This window comes from Lates calcarifer, linkage group LG6 (assembly GCF_001640805.2).
Source record: "Lates calcarifer isolate ASB-BC8 linkage group LG6, TLL_Latcal_v3, whole genome shotgun sequence".
Classification (NCBI taxonomy): Eukaryota; Metazoa; Chordata; class Actinopteri; family Centropomidae; genus Lates; species Lates calcarifer.
The window spans coordinates 26,040,799-26,059,341 of record NC_066838.1 but is presented as its reverse complement, the minus strand read 5'-3'; the positions used below and the strand labels follow the sequence as shown (position 1 = coordinate 26,059,341).

At 43.8% G+C, this 18,543-nt stretch overlaps 1 protein-coding gene across 8 annotated transcripts in view; it reads left to right on the top strand.

Moving 5' to 3' along the window:
* Positions 1 to 13,981, top strand: part of LOC108873295 (neural cell adhesion molecule L1) — a 46,330-nt gene extending 32,349 nt beyond the window's left edge. For 7 of the 8 annotated variants that reach the window (XM_051071477.1, XM_051071479.1, XM_018661476.2 and 4 more), the window contains 16 exons: positions 833 to 993; positions 1,094 to 1,253; positions 1,358 to 1,485; positions 1,583 to 1,684; positions 2,152 to 2,358; positions 2,473 to 2,543; positions 2,683 to 2,908; positions 4,342 to 4,448; positions 4,766 to 5,030; positions 5,342 to 5,464; positions 5,813 to 5,989; positions 6,076 to 6,189; positions 6,569 to 6,718; positions 6,814 to 6,945; positions 7,028 to 7,100; positions 8,995 to 13,981. In XM_051071477.1, coding sequence (XP_050927434.1) covers positions 833 to 993; positions 1,094 to 1,253; positions 1,358 to 1,485; positions 1,583 to 1,684; positions 2,152 to 2,358; positions 2,473 to 2,543; positions 2,683 to 2,908; positions 4,342 to 4,448; positions 4,766 to 5,030; positions 5,342 to 5,464; positions 5,813 to 5,989; positions 6,076 to 6,189; positions 6,569 to 6,718; positions 6,814 to 6,945; positions 7,028 to 7,100; positions 8,995 to 9,253 — 2,455 coding nt within the window. In that variant the 3' untranslated portion in view covers positions 9,254 to 13,981. Of the gene's footprint in view, positions 1 to 832; positions 994 to 1,093; positions 1,254 to 1,357; positions 1,486 to 1,582; positions 1,685 to 2,151; positions 2,359 to 2,472; positions 2,544 to 2,682; positions 2,909 to 4,341; positions 4,449 to 4,765; positions 5,031 to 5,341; positions 5,465 to 5,812; positions 5,990 to 6,075; positions 6,190 to 6,568; positions 6,719 to 6,813; positions 6,946 to 7,027; positions 7,101 to 8,257; positions 8,289 to 8,994 lie in introns of those variants that run through there. The other variant, XM_051071482.1, reaches the window with a different exon arrangement.
* Positions 13,982 to 18,543: the final 4,562 nt, after the last annotated feature.

Here is an 18,543-nt window from a genome sequence, read left to right as displayed (position 1 = left end):
AGGTCTGGTGTCAGCAAACAGGACGTCAGTCAGCTTCAGTCAGCCAGTCCACTGGTTCCACTCTATTATTTTAATTACATGTGTGAAAGCACAGAGGTAACACAACAAAAACAGAATTGTAGATATGTATTTAGTTTTGTCAGGAGTTAATAGTTTGAGAATACACACACATTACACATGTTGTATTTTAGTGCTGATTCTGATATTAATTTAGTTAAATACCTTTAAAAAATTGAGGCAGAACAAATCAATAAAATGATGAGAGATTAGTTAGGTTTAACAGCAGTATTTGAAACAACATTTAGGCCATAATATAAGATAATAAAATACACAGAAATGAATAAATAAAATGATGATTTTCATAAAATACTAAAACTTTCTTAAATAGGAGGGGATCACCTGGGAAAACTCATGACCTCAACATTTCTAAAATCCTGGTTATATCTCTGTGTGTTCGCTTGTTTGGAGTAAACAGCTGCAGAGATGTAGAAAGCAGAAGTAGAAATAGTACTTTGACATTAGACAGTGAGAGGTTGTAAATCTTACAGGTCTTATACATGATGCTCTCACTGTTCAAAGTGCTGTTGCTTCTCTCTCGCCTCTCTCTGGCCCATCATTTATTGATCTTCTTCTGTTATACCATTCACTGATGAGCCACAAAACACGCGTCCACTGATGGAGGTTTTGGGATTTACTGCTGCTGCTGTGGTGTTAACGTCTGTGAGTCTAAGGTTGGAATAAACCCTGAAAGAAGACTGAGCTGTAGTGACACCTCTGATCAATGTGTGCAAGGATCAGTGTATTAGTGTGTGTGTTTGTGTGCTCTCTGTAGGGACGGTGAGGACATAGTTCCTCTGCTGTCGGACCCTCGTGTCTCCCTGCTGACCAACGGGACCCTGGAGCTGTCCGACGTCCGTCAGGATGACAGTGGAACATACACCTGCTCCGTCAAAGACGCCAACCTCTCCATCGCTGCCCACCTGGAAGTCTACAGTGAGTCACACTCACTCAAAGACCACGGCCTTAAAATCTTTACAGAGCAAAGTCGTAGGTAAATAAAACTGCTGTCTTGTGTTTTCCTGTTTCCCATCAGATCGAACAGTGATACTGACGAAACCCCAGGACGTGCGTGTTCTCCGAGGAACCAGCGCTCTGCTGGACTGTGACTTCTTCAAAGACCCTCGGCTGCACCATTACCAAATAGTCTGGAGGAAAGACAGACAAAAACTGCAGGAGTCATCACCAGATGACAAGTAAACACACTCAGATGTTTCAGTCCTGTCTATCTATCTATCTGTCTAGATAGATAGTCATTGAACTCCTGTGTGTGTGTGTGTGTGTGTGTGTGTGTGTGTAGGTACACTTTCTTTGAGAATGGAACCTTAAAAGTGACAAACGTCCAATCAGACGACACGGCGCCTTATTCCTGTGAGGTCATCACTGACCTGGACAACGTGGAAGCCAGCGGCTCCATCACTGTAGTTGGTATGTGACTGTGTAGATGTGTGTTCACTGTGTGTGTTCACTGTGTGTGTTCACTGTGTGTAGTTGTAACGCAACGGTTTTTCTGTTGGACCCTCAGCACCACCGGACCCTCCCACGGATCTGTCTCTGTCTAATGATGGTGACCACACCTTCACTCTCAGCTGGATCCCAGGACAGTCACACAACAGCCCCATTATAGGTGATTAACACACACACATAAAACACACAGCCATGTTTTGGCGTATTCAGTCGTCATCTTCGATTTTGATTTAGCTGCAGTTTGAAAGAAACTTCATGAACTAAATTTAGTTAGCTACGTTTTTACACAAACACCACAGATACAGAAATTACCCATGTGTCTCCACCACCTTATTAAAATCCTGAGTTCTCACCAGATTGTTAGATGCTAACAGCTAACAGCTAACAGCTGCTCCTAACTAATTTTTGTCCAGTGTGACATGCTCATCTAACTGCTCTGTCAGGTTTGTTTCTACCCTCGTCCATTCAGAAACCATCTGTGTAAGTGGAATAAAGTTGCTGTTCCCCTGTGATGGGATTTAGAAGTTTATAAACAGTATGCATTAGTTTAGGTCTCTGGCTTTTCCTGGACTCCTCAGCTCAGAGTACACAGTCCTAACATTTGATCATCATCATGTCTTCTCTCAGAGTTCATCGTGGAGGCCCGGGAGGAGCAGCACAGAGAGGAGGGGCAGTGGATGTGGGAGGAGTGGAAGAAAGTTCCTGGGGACTTCAATCACCTGCAGCTGACCGTCCACCCCTTCTGCACCTACCGCTTCCGGGTCATCGCCGTCAACGAGCTCGGCCGCAGCAACCCCAGCAACGCATCAGATTACCGCAGCACGCCGCCTGCTAGTGAGTGACATGAGACACTGAGGCTGTAACACATTCAGATTAAATCATTGTTAAAGGAATAACACACCTATTTGTCTAATTTAACATGAGATGTTTTCTGTCTCCTTCCTCCAGTTCCCAGCAGAAACCCCTCTGGTGTGCGCAGTGAGTCCACAGACCCAAAGACTCTGACCATCACATGGGATGTAAGTACTTGAATCTGTGAATGCTCTGGTGTGAACACACGTGCGCAGTGTGTGTGTGGCTGTGGCTGTGGTTGTGTTTGTTTGTTTATGCACGCTCACCAAGCTGAATCCCATCTTATATTCCTGTGTGTCTTTGCAGGAGATGGAGAAGCACTTGCATAACGGCCCAGACTTCCATTACAAGGTGTTATGGCGGAAAGCTAATGGGAAGAATGAGCAGTGGAACGAGGGCTACGTAAAGTCTCCTCCGTTCCTGGTAAATGACACCGGAACGTTCACACCGTTTGAGATCAAAGTCCAGGCTGTCAACTCACTCGGAGGCGGACCGGCACCAGAACCTGAGATCGGACACTCTGGAGAGGACGGTACGTTGACTGAATACTTTGGATCGTTCGCTGCAGCGACAGGGCCAGAAATACTGTGATGGGACGGTCTTCTATTGATCATAATGAGCTTGTAAAGTCACAGAATGAAACTCAAAAATAAATGAAAATAATTCATGTGAACAGCACCTTCCAATGGTTGGAACAAACACTAAACAGACGACTGACAGGAAAATAAAAAGACAGAATAATAATCAAATGAATTAGAAAAAAGCCAATAAGACCAATCTGATTGGCTAAAATATGAGTAACTGGCCTCTTTAACTCTAATGTATTGCATTAAAAAATCATCAGATGCTCAGTGTAATGTCTGATGTCAGTGTTAAAGCAGATTAAGAGGCGAACTGTTGAACAGTTAACTGTTCTCCCTCAGGGCCCCAAATACATGAAGACTCTTCCTCCACGATGGAGCGATTGCATTCCTCATAAAAGAGGGTGAATCTGTTCTTTTATAGAGAGGAGTCTTCACATAAAAGACATGTAATGAACTTCACAGTGAAAGATGCCAAACTGCTGTTTCTCTTGGAGTGAATGACAGCTTTTCAACATGAATGCCCTGTTTTGTTGTGATCTTGTTTATTGTGGAAAACAGAGCTACAGTGCAGCTTGTCACGCGCACTGTTACAATCTCTGTCAGCAGCTGAATTATGTTGGGAAAAATGTCTTTAGGTCAAGAGTCAAGAGCCTCGATCAGAGATGGGTAGGCTGCATTCTCTTCAGCGTGTAGCGTCACATGCCATCTTTGTGTAACATTACAGTTTGGAGGAGGTCTCTCAGTCTGGAGATCGGGTGAACAACTGTTTGTGGACTGTTTTGCCTTCATACGAGTCAGTTAGCTTCATCGTTTTCTTCTGTTGATCTTGTTTTCTGGTTGAGGTGTCCTCTCATTAAGTGTACCCTCTGCTGGTGCACTCTGAGTTCACACTTCATGTCATTTATATATTTAGTTTATCAGCCAATTATTCAAATCCCAGCGTCTGGAGCAGGAAGTGCTGTGGCTGTTTCCTGGATCTCAGAGATGAACTCTGGTTTTTAACTGATCTCCAGTTCAGCTTCTCTCTGAACTCTCTGGTCTGATTCCAGCAGTTTAAGCTGCTGACTCTCACTCAGTCAGAGGGAGATCCAACCTGAACAACCACAGTTACACAGAGACACAACAGAGGCTCCATTCTCTGTTACACTGAACCATCACTGTGACTAAAGCTGAGGCTTTAAGGTTAAATAGTTGCATAATATTTATTTAATATCTGTAAAATACACAATATAACTCATGCAAAAAGATCCCAATAAATGCAGCATGTTCCTGAATTGAAATTCTAATGCTGCTTTGTTGAATACGTGCTTATATTTACTCTGACTGCAGTTTCGATGCCTAGCTGCTCGTCTTCATCTCTCCCTCTCTCTCTTTCTCTTAGTGCCTGAGGACTCTCCCACTGGAGTTGAAACGACTGTGATGAACAGCACAGTCAGAGTCAGCTGGAAGGAAGCCGAGAAAGTCCGAGGTCGGCTGCTGGGATATAAGGTACCAGTTACTGCAACCCAACAGCTCATCCACTGTCAGAAAATAGTGCCTGTCACAAGCTCCCAGAGCCTGAGGTGTCATCTTTGAATGTCTTTTCATTTGTAGAACATAATATATTCAGTTTACAGTGAAAGAAAAGCTTCTTAAATCCTCACATTCAAGAAGCTGGAACCAGAGAATAGAAAGTTTAAACAATGAGTCACTGATCAATCTAACAAATCTAACAAAGCAAAGTAGTCGTACTGAGATTCACTGAATGCATCTGTTATTCTTGGTGGAAGCACAGATGAATTTATCTTTGTGTGCCTCCCTGTCAGATCTACATCAGGAGGCTGGGTCCGCAGGTCGGGCGGGGCCGGAGGTCTCTTTGGAAACTGCACCACAGGGAGGAGAGAGAGGAACGACTGGACCCAGGGATGGAGAGAGACGAAGAGAGGGTGGTGGTGGTACGAGGCATGAAGACCTCGGAGGAAGTGACAGGGCTGCAGCTGTTCTCCCGCTATGAGCTGTCTGTTGCTGCCTTTAACAGCAAAGGGGAGGGCCCCCGCTCCCCGCCTCACCACTTCAGCACCCCAGAGGGAGGTGAGTCCACGGCAAAGTCACAGTGAAGCTGGACACGAGCAAGTAACCCCTGGTCTGTTGAGTCCATTAGTCCAATGAAGTTCATTCAGACAAGACAAACAGAGTGAAAGGCAGCAGCCAGATGGTTGATCCCTCAGGCAGGAAATTAGGCGTCGCGCCTCCCTCAAAGTGAACGTCAAACAACAACTGATGGGGCAGTTATTCAGCCTGATTCTAAAATTACTCAGAGGTCTAAAATGGTGCTTAATAGCACACAGTGTCTGTCCAGCGTAAGAACTGGTGTGTTTGTGTGTTTGTGTGTTTGTGTGTAGCTCCTGGTCCTCCTGCATCACTGAGTTTTGAGAGCCCAACTGAGAAATCACTGATTCTCTACTGGACCCCTCCACTTGAGACCAATGGCATACTCCTGGGATACGTGGTGCAGTACCAACAGGGTAAGATTTGACACCGGAAACTTTCTGTTAATATTTTTGCAGGATCTTCCCCTTGATTTAAAACTACCATACCTTCCCTGCATTATTACAAACATACAGATTTATGGCAAATAGATGCTTATCACAGCCATCAAGTAAGATGATCAGGCTGAAATAAAACACAAATCTGGGATGAGAGAAACCGCTCTACCTCCTGAGCCATGTAATGGAGTACATAATGTAATATTTCCCTCTGAGAGTGCTTATGGAAACGACAGTATAAAGTATAAATACAGTTTAAAATTGTGCTCAGTGGAAGTACAGTACTTGAGTATTTCTGACAGCTCCCTGTTTGTGTTTCACCTGCAGAGGTGGAGAGTAGAGACAGCCCGTTTGCGATGCAGATCATCAGCGATCCCAGCGTGACTCACCTCGCTTTGGATAATCTGGACCCCAACAGCCATTACATCTTCAAGGTCATAGCACGCACCGCCAGTGGAGACGGACCTCCCATCACAGAGAGGGGCGCCACCCTGCTCGACGCAGGTGAAATTACTGCGATTTGTTTTGTATCTATTTCCTTTCATTTACAGTCCAACTTTATTCATTCCCTGTCTTTTCTTTCTTTCCAGTCCCACCATCAAACATCACCATAGTGGAGGGTAACACATCGTTCAACCTGAGCTGGGTGCCCGGAGAGCGAGACAGGAATCACGGCTTCCACATCCTCTACCTCAGGAAGAGTGGTGAGTTTACTTTTCTGCATGATGACTCTGAGAGAGAAGTGGAGGAGGAGAACACAGACAGGGAAATGGAGAGAGAAGAGGATGTTCCTATCAATTATTAAATGCTTAAAAGCCTATCCACTTTATCAGTTACCTGCCTGTCATTACTGCTGTATGAGGTGGGAACACTTCCAGGACCAACATCTACCTGAGGGCGAGTTATGAGAAAAAGTTAGACAGAGAGAAAGAAGAGGACGAAGAAAAGAAAGAGCAGGAAGAAGGACAAACAACTTCACTGATCTATGACATTTCTGTGTGTGTGTGTGTGTGTTTGTGTGTGTGTGTGTGTGTGTGTGTGTGTGTGTGTGTGTGTGTGTGTGTGTGTGTGTGTGTGCTGCAGTCGGGGGAAAGCTGGAGAAGTCGGAGTTGGTGAACTCCTCGCAGGGATTTTATTCACTGTCAGGCCTCCAACCAGGAACTGAGTACCACCTCATGATCATGTATCTAAATGAAACTCACTGGCAGGGTGTGGCCTCGACCGTAGGATCAGGTGTGTATTTTAACACTTGTTGCACCAGAAAATGGAGTCAGACTGGTATGAGTTGGTGTTAATCATTACCTCTTATAACTCTCTCCATGTCTCAGTGCCGACTGTGATGCCCGGTGGGTTCGCCGCCCAAGGTTGGTTGATAGGACTCATCAGCGCCATCGTGCTGCTCGTGCTGATACTGCTCATCCTCTGCCTCATCAAACGCAGCCGGGGCGGAAAATACGCGGGTAACGACACACTCACATGAACTAAACTAAACCACACACACTGTCACACACAGATGTTGAGGTCTGATGTTTTTTCCTACAGTGAAGGACAAGGAAGACAAGGAGGTGGACTCTGAAGCTCGGCCGATGAAAGATGAGACCTTTGGAGAGTACAGGTGGGTCCTCTCTCCTGTTAGTCATAGGTGGAAAACTTGGTTTTCTCCTGGAGGATGCTGGAAATATATGAGCGTTAACACAAGCCTCAAAACTCTGCAAGGTGTTTGAGTTTGAGGCGGCACAGAGAATCCATCAACCATCCATCTAAAGTCCAACTGAAGTATAGTTTATCATTTTTTATCATTTAAAGAGAAGAAAAAATATCAAACTTGTGCTGTAGCTACATGTCATGTGCAGACAGAGAGATGTTAGAGGTGCTGAAGAATAAGCATCTGCAGGTAGCTTTACATGCTTTCTTTTCCACAGTGCATGTTTGTTTGGAGGCTGAGGTGCAGGACAAGACATGTTCATGAGACTTTAGCAGGAAAGCTAATGTAGGTTGTTCAGGACCTGATTCTGCTGCTTTATGCAACGTTTGCTCGGCTCTATCCAAATAAAGTCTCTATCTACATAGGATAGATATCAGGAGGTGCCATCATGAAATCTAAAAATATAACATAGAAACTTCTTTTCATGGTGTCTGACACGGGACAAGTGGTCTACAGAGCAGATATGTTTCCTGCAGAGTCACAAAAATGACTCACATTTAATCTCAGTTGGACTTTAAATGTAGTGGGGTAGAAGTATAAAGTAACAGTAAATGAAGTAAAGGAAATAAAGTTGTACTTAAGTACTGTGCAGTATTTTCCACCACGTCCACCAGACTGTCAGTAGTTGGTGTCAGAGTGCACTGAACCTTCTCCAGACTGAACTCACACTTCTCTTTGTTTTGTTTTCTGCACATGAGTTTCCTCTCAGGAGAAGCTGAGAGTGAAGAGTGCTTTGCTTTTAACAGGAAAGATTTGATTGACACTAACACACCCACTGATGATGTGTTCCTTCTAATCCCGCTCAGTTTCCTGCGCTGCTTTATGGTCACATGCATCAGTGATTCAGTCCAACAGGAACCTGAGAGTTTTCATTCCAAAATGTAATATTAGTCTCAATACAGTTTGATATATTATCAATATAAGGACAATTTGGATCATTTTTGCTAAGCAGCAGGACATACAGCATGTTTTTGGAATGAAACCTCTGAATGGCTCGGCTCTAAAGCTCCCAGCTCTCCTTCCTCTGTATCTCACTTTTCTTTCTCCCCTTGATGCTCTGCCTGCAGATCCCTGGAGAGGTGAGGACGTTAACCTTAGCTCATACATGCATGTAGTCTTGTGCCTGTGACTGTGTTGTGATGGTGTGTCACTATAATTTAGTTAAACTAATAGCGTAATCACCTAACAGTAACTTAATGAGTTTTTGTTTGTGGGTTTTGTTGTCGTCATTTTTAGGCACAGTAATGACTTTTTTTTTTGTTTGTTTTAACCCTGGAAGAAGAAATGTTATAGCTATCAGCTGGAATACAGCTGCCTCCATTTGTGTTACTGTGTGGTACTTTTACTTACATAAAGAATCTAAATACTCCCTCCACCACTGAAAGTCACACAGTAACACAAACTAACATATGGAGGCATCAGCTCCTGTTTTCTGCTCGCTAAAATTCCTGTTTTTATCAATGGAGTCTGGTAGAGATATATAGAGATGTTCCTGCTTAAACTAAAAGGATCTGACTCTTTAATAAAAAGCTCTGACTCTGTATGAATCCTATCCATAATGATGCCCATTGCATTATATGTCAGCAGGTGTTTGCAATTCTGTGTGGAACCAATGTTTCAAAAATTACTGAGAATTTCAAAAGGTTAAATCTGCCTGATTATCACTGTAAACTGGATTCTTGAGAGTTAGAGTCTGACAGTAGCAACAGTAACTGAGTGGGGCCAAAGTGAACAGTGGGTAGTTCCACTCTCAGGTGAACTCAGCCTCTGTTCAGCTAATTACTGACTGGATTTCCTCTTTCAGTGATGGAGATGAGAAGCGCTCAGACAGCCAGCCGTCTCTGGCCGGGGAGAGCAAGCTGGGCAGTGACGACTCTCTGGCCGAGTACGGAGACAGTGTGGACATCCAGTTCAACGAGGACGGCTCTTTCATCGGCCAGTACAGCGGCCGGGGTCCGGTCCCCCACGGCAACGAGAGCTCCGGTCCCGCCTCCCCCGTCAACGCAGTCCCACCTCCCCCCATCGCCCCGTCCATGTCGAGCATCCTGAACCGACCCAGCTAGACACACACAGCACACAAACACATTACAAATACACACACACACACACACACACACACACACACACACACACACTGCCTGCAGCAAAACATGCAAGGGACTGACCACTCCTGACTCCACTGCCTGTAATGTTAGAGTGTAAGAACACACACATACAATATGTACATTCCACAGGGTTAAGCAGTGAAGCTGTTTACAGGATGTCTTGCCTTTTCTACTCCAGGTTTACACACACACACACACACACACACACACACACCTACACACACTGAATCAGACAGCCCTTCACTCTTCTATAGAAAAGAAAGAGGGAGAGAGAGGAAGACGATAGTTGATGTGATGAAGAGTGAGACAAAGAAAAAAAATAGTGGAAGTTGTTTCATCTTTCATCTGTGACCAAAATGTCTCCCACACATGGTTCCACCAGTTTCATCTCTTTCATTAACACATTTAAAATTCATTTTTTATATAAACAGCAGTTTTGAGGTGTGTGTTTACTTTGTCCTGTGCATCAAACATCACCAGTACGTGTCTTCATTTTTGTTGTTTACGAGCTATTTATTTATGTTATGTTTGTGTATATGATTGTGTGCATGCGTCTGGGAATGATTTCTGCTGATTGTGTGTGTGGCTCCCAAACCTAAGATGCATGCCCCTCCCTGAGGCATTTATCAATCATTTAGTTGATATTTAGTGGTAAGTTTTTAAAGAGTGACTGTTACTGTGTTACTGTGCGTGTGTGTCTGTGTGTGTGCTCGTTGTGTGATTGTCCGTGCTCTCCATCTCTGCCCTTTGACCTGCAGCGATGGGAGATCTGTTGCCTTAAGAGAATCCAGTTGAGCCTCCTCTCCTCCTTCTTTCTGTCCGTCCGTCTGTCAATCATCCCTCTCTCCTCACACACATTCCTTTCCCATCATCCTCCTGTTTGCTCGGCAGGTGAGATGCAGGACCGGGTTGTTACGGTGGCCCTGAGGGCTCAACGCACTTGCAAGTATGCAAAACTCAAGAAAACAAAGAAACCATCTTCACCAGTTTGACAAGACGTGCACAGGGTTTAATTCACTTAATGGAGTTTAGCTAACACGAGGTTAACAGCAGATGTCTGATCTGAATCTTGCATTCAGGGTGTAAAAACGGAAAACGCTTACACCACTGACAAATCATCCACTTCAGTATCACAAACCACAGCAGCAAATAGAGTGTCCAGGCATGTTCATCATGTTTCAGTGTCCCCTGGAAACTGCTGTCTTATAATTAATTTACGTTGTCCTCTGTGTGACTTGTAGAATTTCCATTTTTTTTATCGCTGTATGTGTTGTCACACTGATGAAGCAGATTTTTTCATTTGCTTGTGTTTTCTGTAGTTGCAGTGTGTCCAGCTCTCAGGTAGCGATGTTGCACTCGAAGCAGAGAAATTTCAGAGAGATGTTTGGATGCCTCGCTTCAACACTTGAAAAAATCAGGTGATCATCTCAATCACAGTCATATCAGAGCGCTGGTTTGAATGATCACAGGAAAGTGATCCGTTTTTATAGTAAAAGCTTTTTTGAACAAACTATGATGAAATGGCCTCAAGATTTAATTCATCCATACAAATGCAATACCAGTGATTTGGCCAGCAGGTGTCACTATTTCTGACACAGTCGCATTTCCCTTTTCCACCAAGTCAAACCCAGGCGCTAGTTCTTGGCTGGAGCTACTGTTATTTTGGAGTCGGTTCATCTTACAAACCTTTGAAGAACTGATTTCCTTTTCCATGGAGAGCGACCACAGAGCCTCGTCATTACATCACGATACGTCTCTACTTTCCCAGCAACGCTAGCAACAAGTGCAGCAGCAATAACAGGGAACTACGTTGTCTCTTTAGAAGTGTTGCTCCTGGTTTTTTTTAACCTGCATTGCCGTCCAAACATTTTGATGTTGATTTTGAACATTTCCAATTTTTAATTTGGCAGTCAGAAAGTTTTAGTTGGTCTTGTTGGTCATGATAATCCCTCCCTCAGCCCCTGACGTTAGTGGTTCTTGGCTCTAACCCAGCAAAGTGTTGGTGCTGCTCTCTCTTGAACCAGGTTTCCAGGCTGAGAGCCGATTCTCCTCTGGAGAACTGGTTCGAAAGCAGGCACCGGCTCTGAACCGGCCCTCAAACTGCATTGGTGGAAAAAGGGGGAAAAGGGGCAACAGGGATTTAGATTCTCCTCATCATTACCTTCAGGGCCACCGTAGAATGTGACTGCAGACAGAGAAACACTCCTATGCGCACACACACACACCATACACACATATATACTGATGCATACATAAAGTGGAGGCCTATGGAAACCACTCGGAGGGCCGGTCCTCTGTAGCAAAACCCAATCGGACCCTCTGAGGGAGAGAGGGAGGATGGAGGAGGAGGACAGAAAAAACACGAGGAGGAGGAGGAGGAGGAGTTGACAGAAATAAGAGAATCTGACGTATCGTTCTCTGAATGTAAATAGAACCTTGAGATTGTCATTTTTTATTTCCATTGCTTCTTTTATAAGATGATCAAATTGTAATTTTTTTTATTATCCGTTGCTCTGTTTGATTTTTGTACAGCAGTGCTCCTACGCTGCAGCATTTGTATCATACAACCCCACCCGCCATCGTCTCCTCTTAGGTTTTCCTCTCGTGTCGCTTAGTAGCCCAGAGACATTTAGAGAAGACTAGAATCATAGCGAGAACAACCACCCCTCCCTTCATCCTGTTTCTTTATAGCGCTTAGAGATGCAACAGATAATACTGATTATTAAAAAGTCACGTCATAAATGTTAACATTTATACACCTCGCCAAGGCAGAGCTGTTTTAATGGACGTGGGCCTGCTGTGTTCTGCAGCCCTGGATGGACCAGTACCCGTGGAAATCATTCTAAATACGTAGAGGGTTTATTCCGTTGCCTTGGGAGCGACAGACGGGCTGCACTGCTGGTGCTGCTCATCGTGGCTCCAACTGTGCCAGACAAACTCAATCTGACAAAATATGTGGAGATGGATTACCAACCAGGGATTTCCCATGTGTTTGGACCCAGAGCTAAAGTTTGTTTTTAATGTTTGTGGAGCAGAGGGGGGACCGGAGAGACGAGCCCGACGAGTCATTTCACACCCACTGAGCAGAGAGAGGTACCGCTCCTAATGGTGTTGAGCTTGTTTTATATTTTTCTTATTGTCAACAAATCCCATGAAAAGACCCAAACTTAGCTTTTCTGACCTCTCTCCTCTGTCTCAGCTCCGAGCCCACTGATTCCTACTGAGGATGTAACTCAGGAGGAAATAATGAATCTGTTGGGGACTGTTTTCAGCAGTGGATTAATCCACATTTGGTGCTCCAGTGAGTATTTGGAGGATCACATCACCCAGTACAACAGTGTGGCTCATTAGCCAGATTTCCATCCACATTTAGAGCAAATTTTAACCAAATTTCCAGAAAACTGGAAAAAGAAAATGCAGTGTTTCTGCTCTAGGTGGAGCTAATTCTCCAGAAGAAGAGGGCACAATTTCATGTAATTGAAGGAAGACTACTCATATCTCAAACAAATAAAAAGGATGATGAAAAACGTGATGGAAATATGACCTCGCTGTTTTCATCTGATGCTACTTTTTGTCTCTTTGGTTCTAGTTTAAGTCACGTGTGGATGTCACGATTTACTGGCTGCATTTTGCTTTTCCTCTTCAGCCTGGAATAAAAAAAACTAGCAATATTTTTGGATACTCTGTTGGAAACACTTACTGATGCATTTTTAATAGATTTTGAAAAACAGTGGATCTCTACGGTGCAGAGGAATCAGATAAATCAGGTTTTGGATACACACAGTTTTGGTCATTTCATGGGGTTTGCTGACAGTAAGAAAAATATAGAAAAAAATTGAGAAAACCAAAGTGATGCTTGTGTCTTCACAGAGATCAATGTAATACTAATTGTCTGGGAAGAAAACTCTACTTTGATTTGTTTTCAGATGATTAATTGCCCCTGATCTGCTGCAGGATGTTAACCTTTTCTTGCATTGTTTTTTGGGGGGTGGAGTTATACTTTAGGCTCTCAGACAAAAGGAAAATGAAACATGAAAACAGTCCTTCACTCATATTTAAATGTAATAAACCTCAACTTGTTGCCTTGTTAAATGTCCCCCTCAGGCTTCGGCCCGGCTCCTCTCTGTCTCTCTGCTCCCACACTGATGCTGACTGTTCATATGACCCTGTCTGTCTGCCTGTCTCTGTCGCAGCCTTCTTTTATACATATAAACACATTGGGGAGAAAACACATAAAAAAAGGTTAAAAAAAATTAAAAAATGACAAAAAAAATTTAGAAATAAATAATAACATTACTGCAAATGATAAACAACAACAGTGCTATTATCAGTTACGATGACGTGGTCAGTATTGTCATCAGTAGCGATGATATGATCAGTAAGTAACACAATGAGATGAATCAGTATCAGGATTTAGCAGGGAGATTACAGTGGTGGTGGGATGTGTGTGTGTGTGTGTGAGAGAGAGAGAGAGATAGAGTAGGGGCGAGGGAGGCTGGGGGTTCAACAAAAACACACACACACACACATACAGGAGGGGGGTGGGATGGGGAAGGGGTGTACTGCAATATTGAGGTGTGCTGATGTTGTACCTGCTTGTTGCATTGTGCGCTGTTCTGTATCTGACAAACTAACCCCAGACTGTCAACTAATAAATAAACATGGACTACGCATATCCCGAACAGACCTGAGCTGCTGGTTCATTGCCTCTGTGTGTGTGAGAGAGCGAGAGCTGTGTATTTGAGCTTTAGACCTTGGGAGTGAGGAGGTTTTAGGGTTGTAGAGTTAAGGATACACTTGTGGCAGGTGTTTAGTTGGGGATAGGCCACTGCTTTTCAGCTTGGTATTAAGTTATTCTTCAAACAGACTCTCAGTACGACCCACAAATTAGTAAACTGACTTTTATTATTGGTAAAATTGATGGAAAGGTGAAGCCAATGCGGAAGTGCCTTAAGCCTGCATTCTTTCTCATGGCCAGCAGAGGGCGGCTCCACTGGCTGCAAAAAGAAGTCCGTTTGTATTGAAGTATATGAGAAAATGGCGCCACTTCTCACTTGATTTATTAGCTCGGTAACGAATTACTTTATGCCCTCAATCGCTAGTTGCAAGTCTTTTTCAGTGCCGCGTGGTGTTCCTTTTGTAAATAATGGCCGCATTTAGAGGAAAATAGACGATAAAGCGGGGGTTGCTTTAGGGCGTGGCCACCCAGCTCGTACCATGCACGCGCACCTGTCAGTCATGACGGAGTGATGCCGCTTTGAACTTTGACCTGTCACTGTTTTCAGCTCTTGAAAGTTCATTTTAACGTTTTGTTTGCGTAAAAATGTCTTCTTCGCCTTTCGGTTGGACTAAAAATACTCTCTGGCTTTTCATTTTCCGGTAAGTACGTTCTATTTTAAACTTGTTTTTCCGCTAGCTAAAATTAGCATCCCAACTAATATCCCGGCTAACGTGAATTACGGATGTACCTTGCTAGCCGAGCTAACTGGCTAAGGATAGCGCTAGCTAAAAACTTAGCGTTTGTTTTGCTAACAGTACCTGGCCTCCAGGCTGGTAGCCTGCCGTTGACTATAGACTGCGGGAGTCTTAAGTAACAACCCGATAAAAAAAAAAGCTAATTTTACCAACATTAAACTAATGCCATTTGTTTTGCGGCTTTTGCAGACGTTTGAATGTATTACGTTAGCGTAGTACACTGCATTGGTTCATGTTAGCATAACGTTAAGCTAACGTAAATGTGGTTAAAACACTAACGTTAACTTTCTCCGTAGTAATACTGAATTACTGCTGTATCTTCAAAGTTAAATTCATACGGAGGTAGCTGAACGTCCGCTATTTTCTCCAGGTAGCTCAATAACTTAGTGTAACGTATAGATGTGGTTTGGACAGATAAATCATAATAATGAGCCTGAAACTAAGCTCTTTATATTCAGCTGACATTTCTCTGTAGGTTCAGCACTGCCAGACACGCCTCACATTGTTATACACCGTTGTGTTAATATAAAAATATCCATGCACTTTAACATGACAGCATCTCTGCTAAGGGACAGATGGGACAGATACAGTGAGCGCGCAGCGATCAGTGATCCTCCCCCAGCCTCAGGACGGGGGAGAGGTGGATGCTGAACAATTATTTGTAGACTGGATGTTGTTGTTTACTGTCAAACAGGGAAGAGGAAAGAGGCGTACCTAGAGGTTAAACCTGGAGGACTAGTTTTCCTGACGCAACCGGGTGTGCGTGAGAGAGAGAATGAGCGGCCAGCGGACGGAATACTAAACCGGAGGGAGCAGACTGAGGAGGAGGAGGAGGAGGACCAGCATTTAAGGACTATTAGGCGAGCTGCGACCTGCCTGTGCCGACCGGCCATCACTGCGCTGCCTTCACAGCAGCGGAGCAGGAGCAGGGACTCACAACCTGTACATGCGAGACACAGACACAGACACACAGTCCGCCGGGAATAGATTTGGAGGATGAACGGAGCTGCGATTACGCAAGGCGGGGCCGAGCCGCAGGGGGGCGCGGGGAGGACGCTCCGGTTCCAGCGGCCGCACGGTGAGTGACAGTAACACACACACACACACACACACACACACACACACACACACACACGGACACAAACCCTTCCTGTTTTTTCATTCATTTGTAGAAGTGCAAGGGAAGGAGACGATGTGCGCGTGCGCGACCCCGTGACGCAAACTGTTGATCGTTCTCATTGATTAATGAGCAGAGCGCGTGGCTGTCCCATCACCCCCCTAAACAGCGTTTGAATCGGATCATTTAGACACATGTGCGCTCACGCACGCGCTTCACACACACACTTCTGCACCATTATGTAAGTGCTGTGGTTTCTCGCGGGGGCCCACGAGGGTTTTGGGAGACAGGCCAACTTATGGTACAGCATGTTCCGCTCGCCCTGCAGCTCGCGCAGCGGATGCGGTAAGCAGAGGTGTTGGGTGTCCTCCGCCCGGTCCTGGTGGTGATCCAGACCGGGAGGTTGGAGCTGCACGGTGGGGGAGGGCGGGGAGGGGTTGTCAGACATTTATTTTGGGGTTAGTGGTGTGTGGAGGAGCGACCCACGTGGCTTCTGGATCTCCGCTTGAAGAAACAAATGGAGTCCAGGCAGAACGTGCCTCCGGTGCGGCGAACGCAGCGCGCGCGGTGTGAGAGTACAGGTGAGGTTTGATTCAAGAGCATAGGGATTAATAACATGCACGCCATCCCTCACACACACACACACACACGCACACACACGCACCCTCCCTCCCTCCATAACCTCCCATCTGTCTCTCTCACACACACACACACACACACACGTTGCATAAAGCCGCTGCATGACTCAGTAGTAAAACTTTTTTCTGTTTCTTGGGAAAAATGTGAACTCTGCTTCATTATCACGAGTTTATGTCAGCGTGAGTGGGAGAAATACTCAGTGAGCTCATTTAGTAAAATGCAAAATTACTGTCACAAGTCAAAGCTAGTGGTGGAAAGTAACTGAGTACATTTACTTAAGTACAAGTATAGGTTCATATATGCACTGAAACAGGTTTGTCTTCATTCCTTCCTGTTTATGTGCGTGTAGTGATGTGGAACACAATCCAGAGGTCTATCTGAAACTGATCAGAGATTTAAGTAGATACTCTCCAGAGTTTCAGTGTTTTTAGAAACAAAACTTCCTCTTTGTGTTACTGTCTCTCCACCGCAGCTTAACGGGGAAACAAAAAGAGGGAATCTTGGTCTAAAACGACGAAAACATTCTGAAGATCTTCACTCAAACTTGGCTGCATATGAACCTTTTTACACAAACTGATAATTTGACCTCCATCACTTAAGACGAGCTCCGTCAGTGGTTGGTCTGCGAGCTCCATCATTTTAATCAAAGTAATTGTCTGATTCCTTTGGTCGTCTGTCGATGTGTCATATCTCTTTGTGCATGCGTCAGTGTTGTGGTTGCCAGACGCATCAAAACTGACTTTTCATCCGGTTGTAAGCCTCATTTTTATAATATAGCTTTTAGATGTTGGTAATTTTTAACTATATTTTAGCCAGATGAGGGATTTTAGTCAGTTTTTGTCTGGATCTGAAGTTATCAGGGAATCAAGCTGTGCTGCTGTTGGCAGTAGCTCGTCCTGTGTTTGGAGAGGAGGAGACCTCTGTGGATAAATCAGCTCCTGGTAAAAAACACTGAAAGAATCCTAGCCTTCACAATATCACACTATCACCAAACTTACTGTTTTGATTGAGAGACTCTTAGCAGCAGAAATGACTTCCTTTGCATTTAAGTACAATGTGAGGATGTTGTGCTTTAACTGAGTATTTCTGTTATTTGTTACTGTGCACTTTTACACCACGACATGTCTGAGTCTACTATTGTCCTTTTCACGCTGCCATATTTATTTCACAGCCGTGGTTATTTTACTGTTAAAGATTTTACATATAAACCAAATGATCAGCTGTGAAATATTAACAATTATACTGTGTATGTGTACAAACATTCAGTTGTCAGTTTATTAGGTACACCCAGCAAAAACTAGCAGTCTGATACAACAATCCTGTAATAAGTCCATGAAGGATGTAATATATACCAGTGGCGGAAGTAATGAAGTACATTTACTCAATTATAAATTTGAGGTACTACTGCACTTGAGCATTTCCATGTCACTTTACAACTCTACCACACTGCATTTCTGTGTGAAGTTTTATACTGTTTACTCCACTATATTTATTTGAGAGCTGTTACATTACAAATTAGGGTTTTCATAGAAAACATATGTAAGATGTGAGTAATTTTACCTTTAATATCTTGGGTACATTTTGCTCATAAGACTCAGATTCTTTTACTCAACATTTCAGTGCAGGACTTTTACTTGTAATGGAGTATTTCTACACTGTGGTATTACTCCAGTAAAGGTCCTACAAGTATTACCATCTAAAGTAATTAAAGTTTTAAAGTATTAAATAATCAGAAAGACCCCTTTATATTCTATTGCATTAACATGTAAGCAGCGTTTTATTGACACAGCTTTATGAACTGTTAGTAGTAAATATTGAAATCACATTTTAAAAGAATATGTTTTAAATACAAAAAAAAAATCTTCACAGTAGACCTGAGAACATTAATATCAACCCATTCATATACGAGTACACAGCAGAGATGAAGTCCAACATTATTCATCATGAACTATTAGTTATTCCAGACATAATCATTTAATCTTAGTGATAGTTTCGTGCCTTAACGGGGGACAATAAA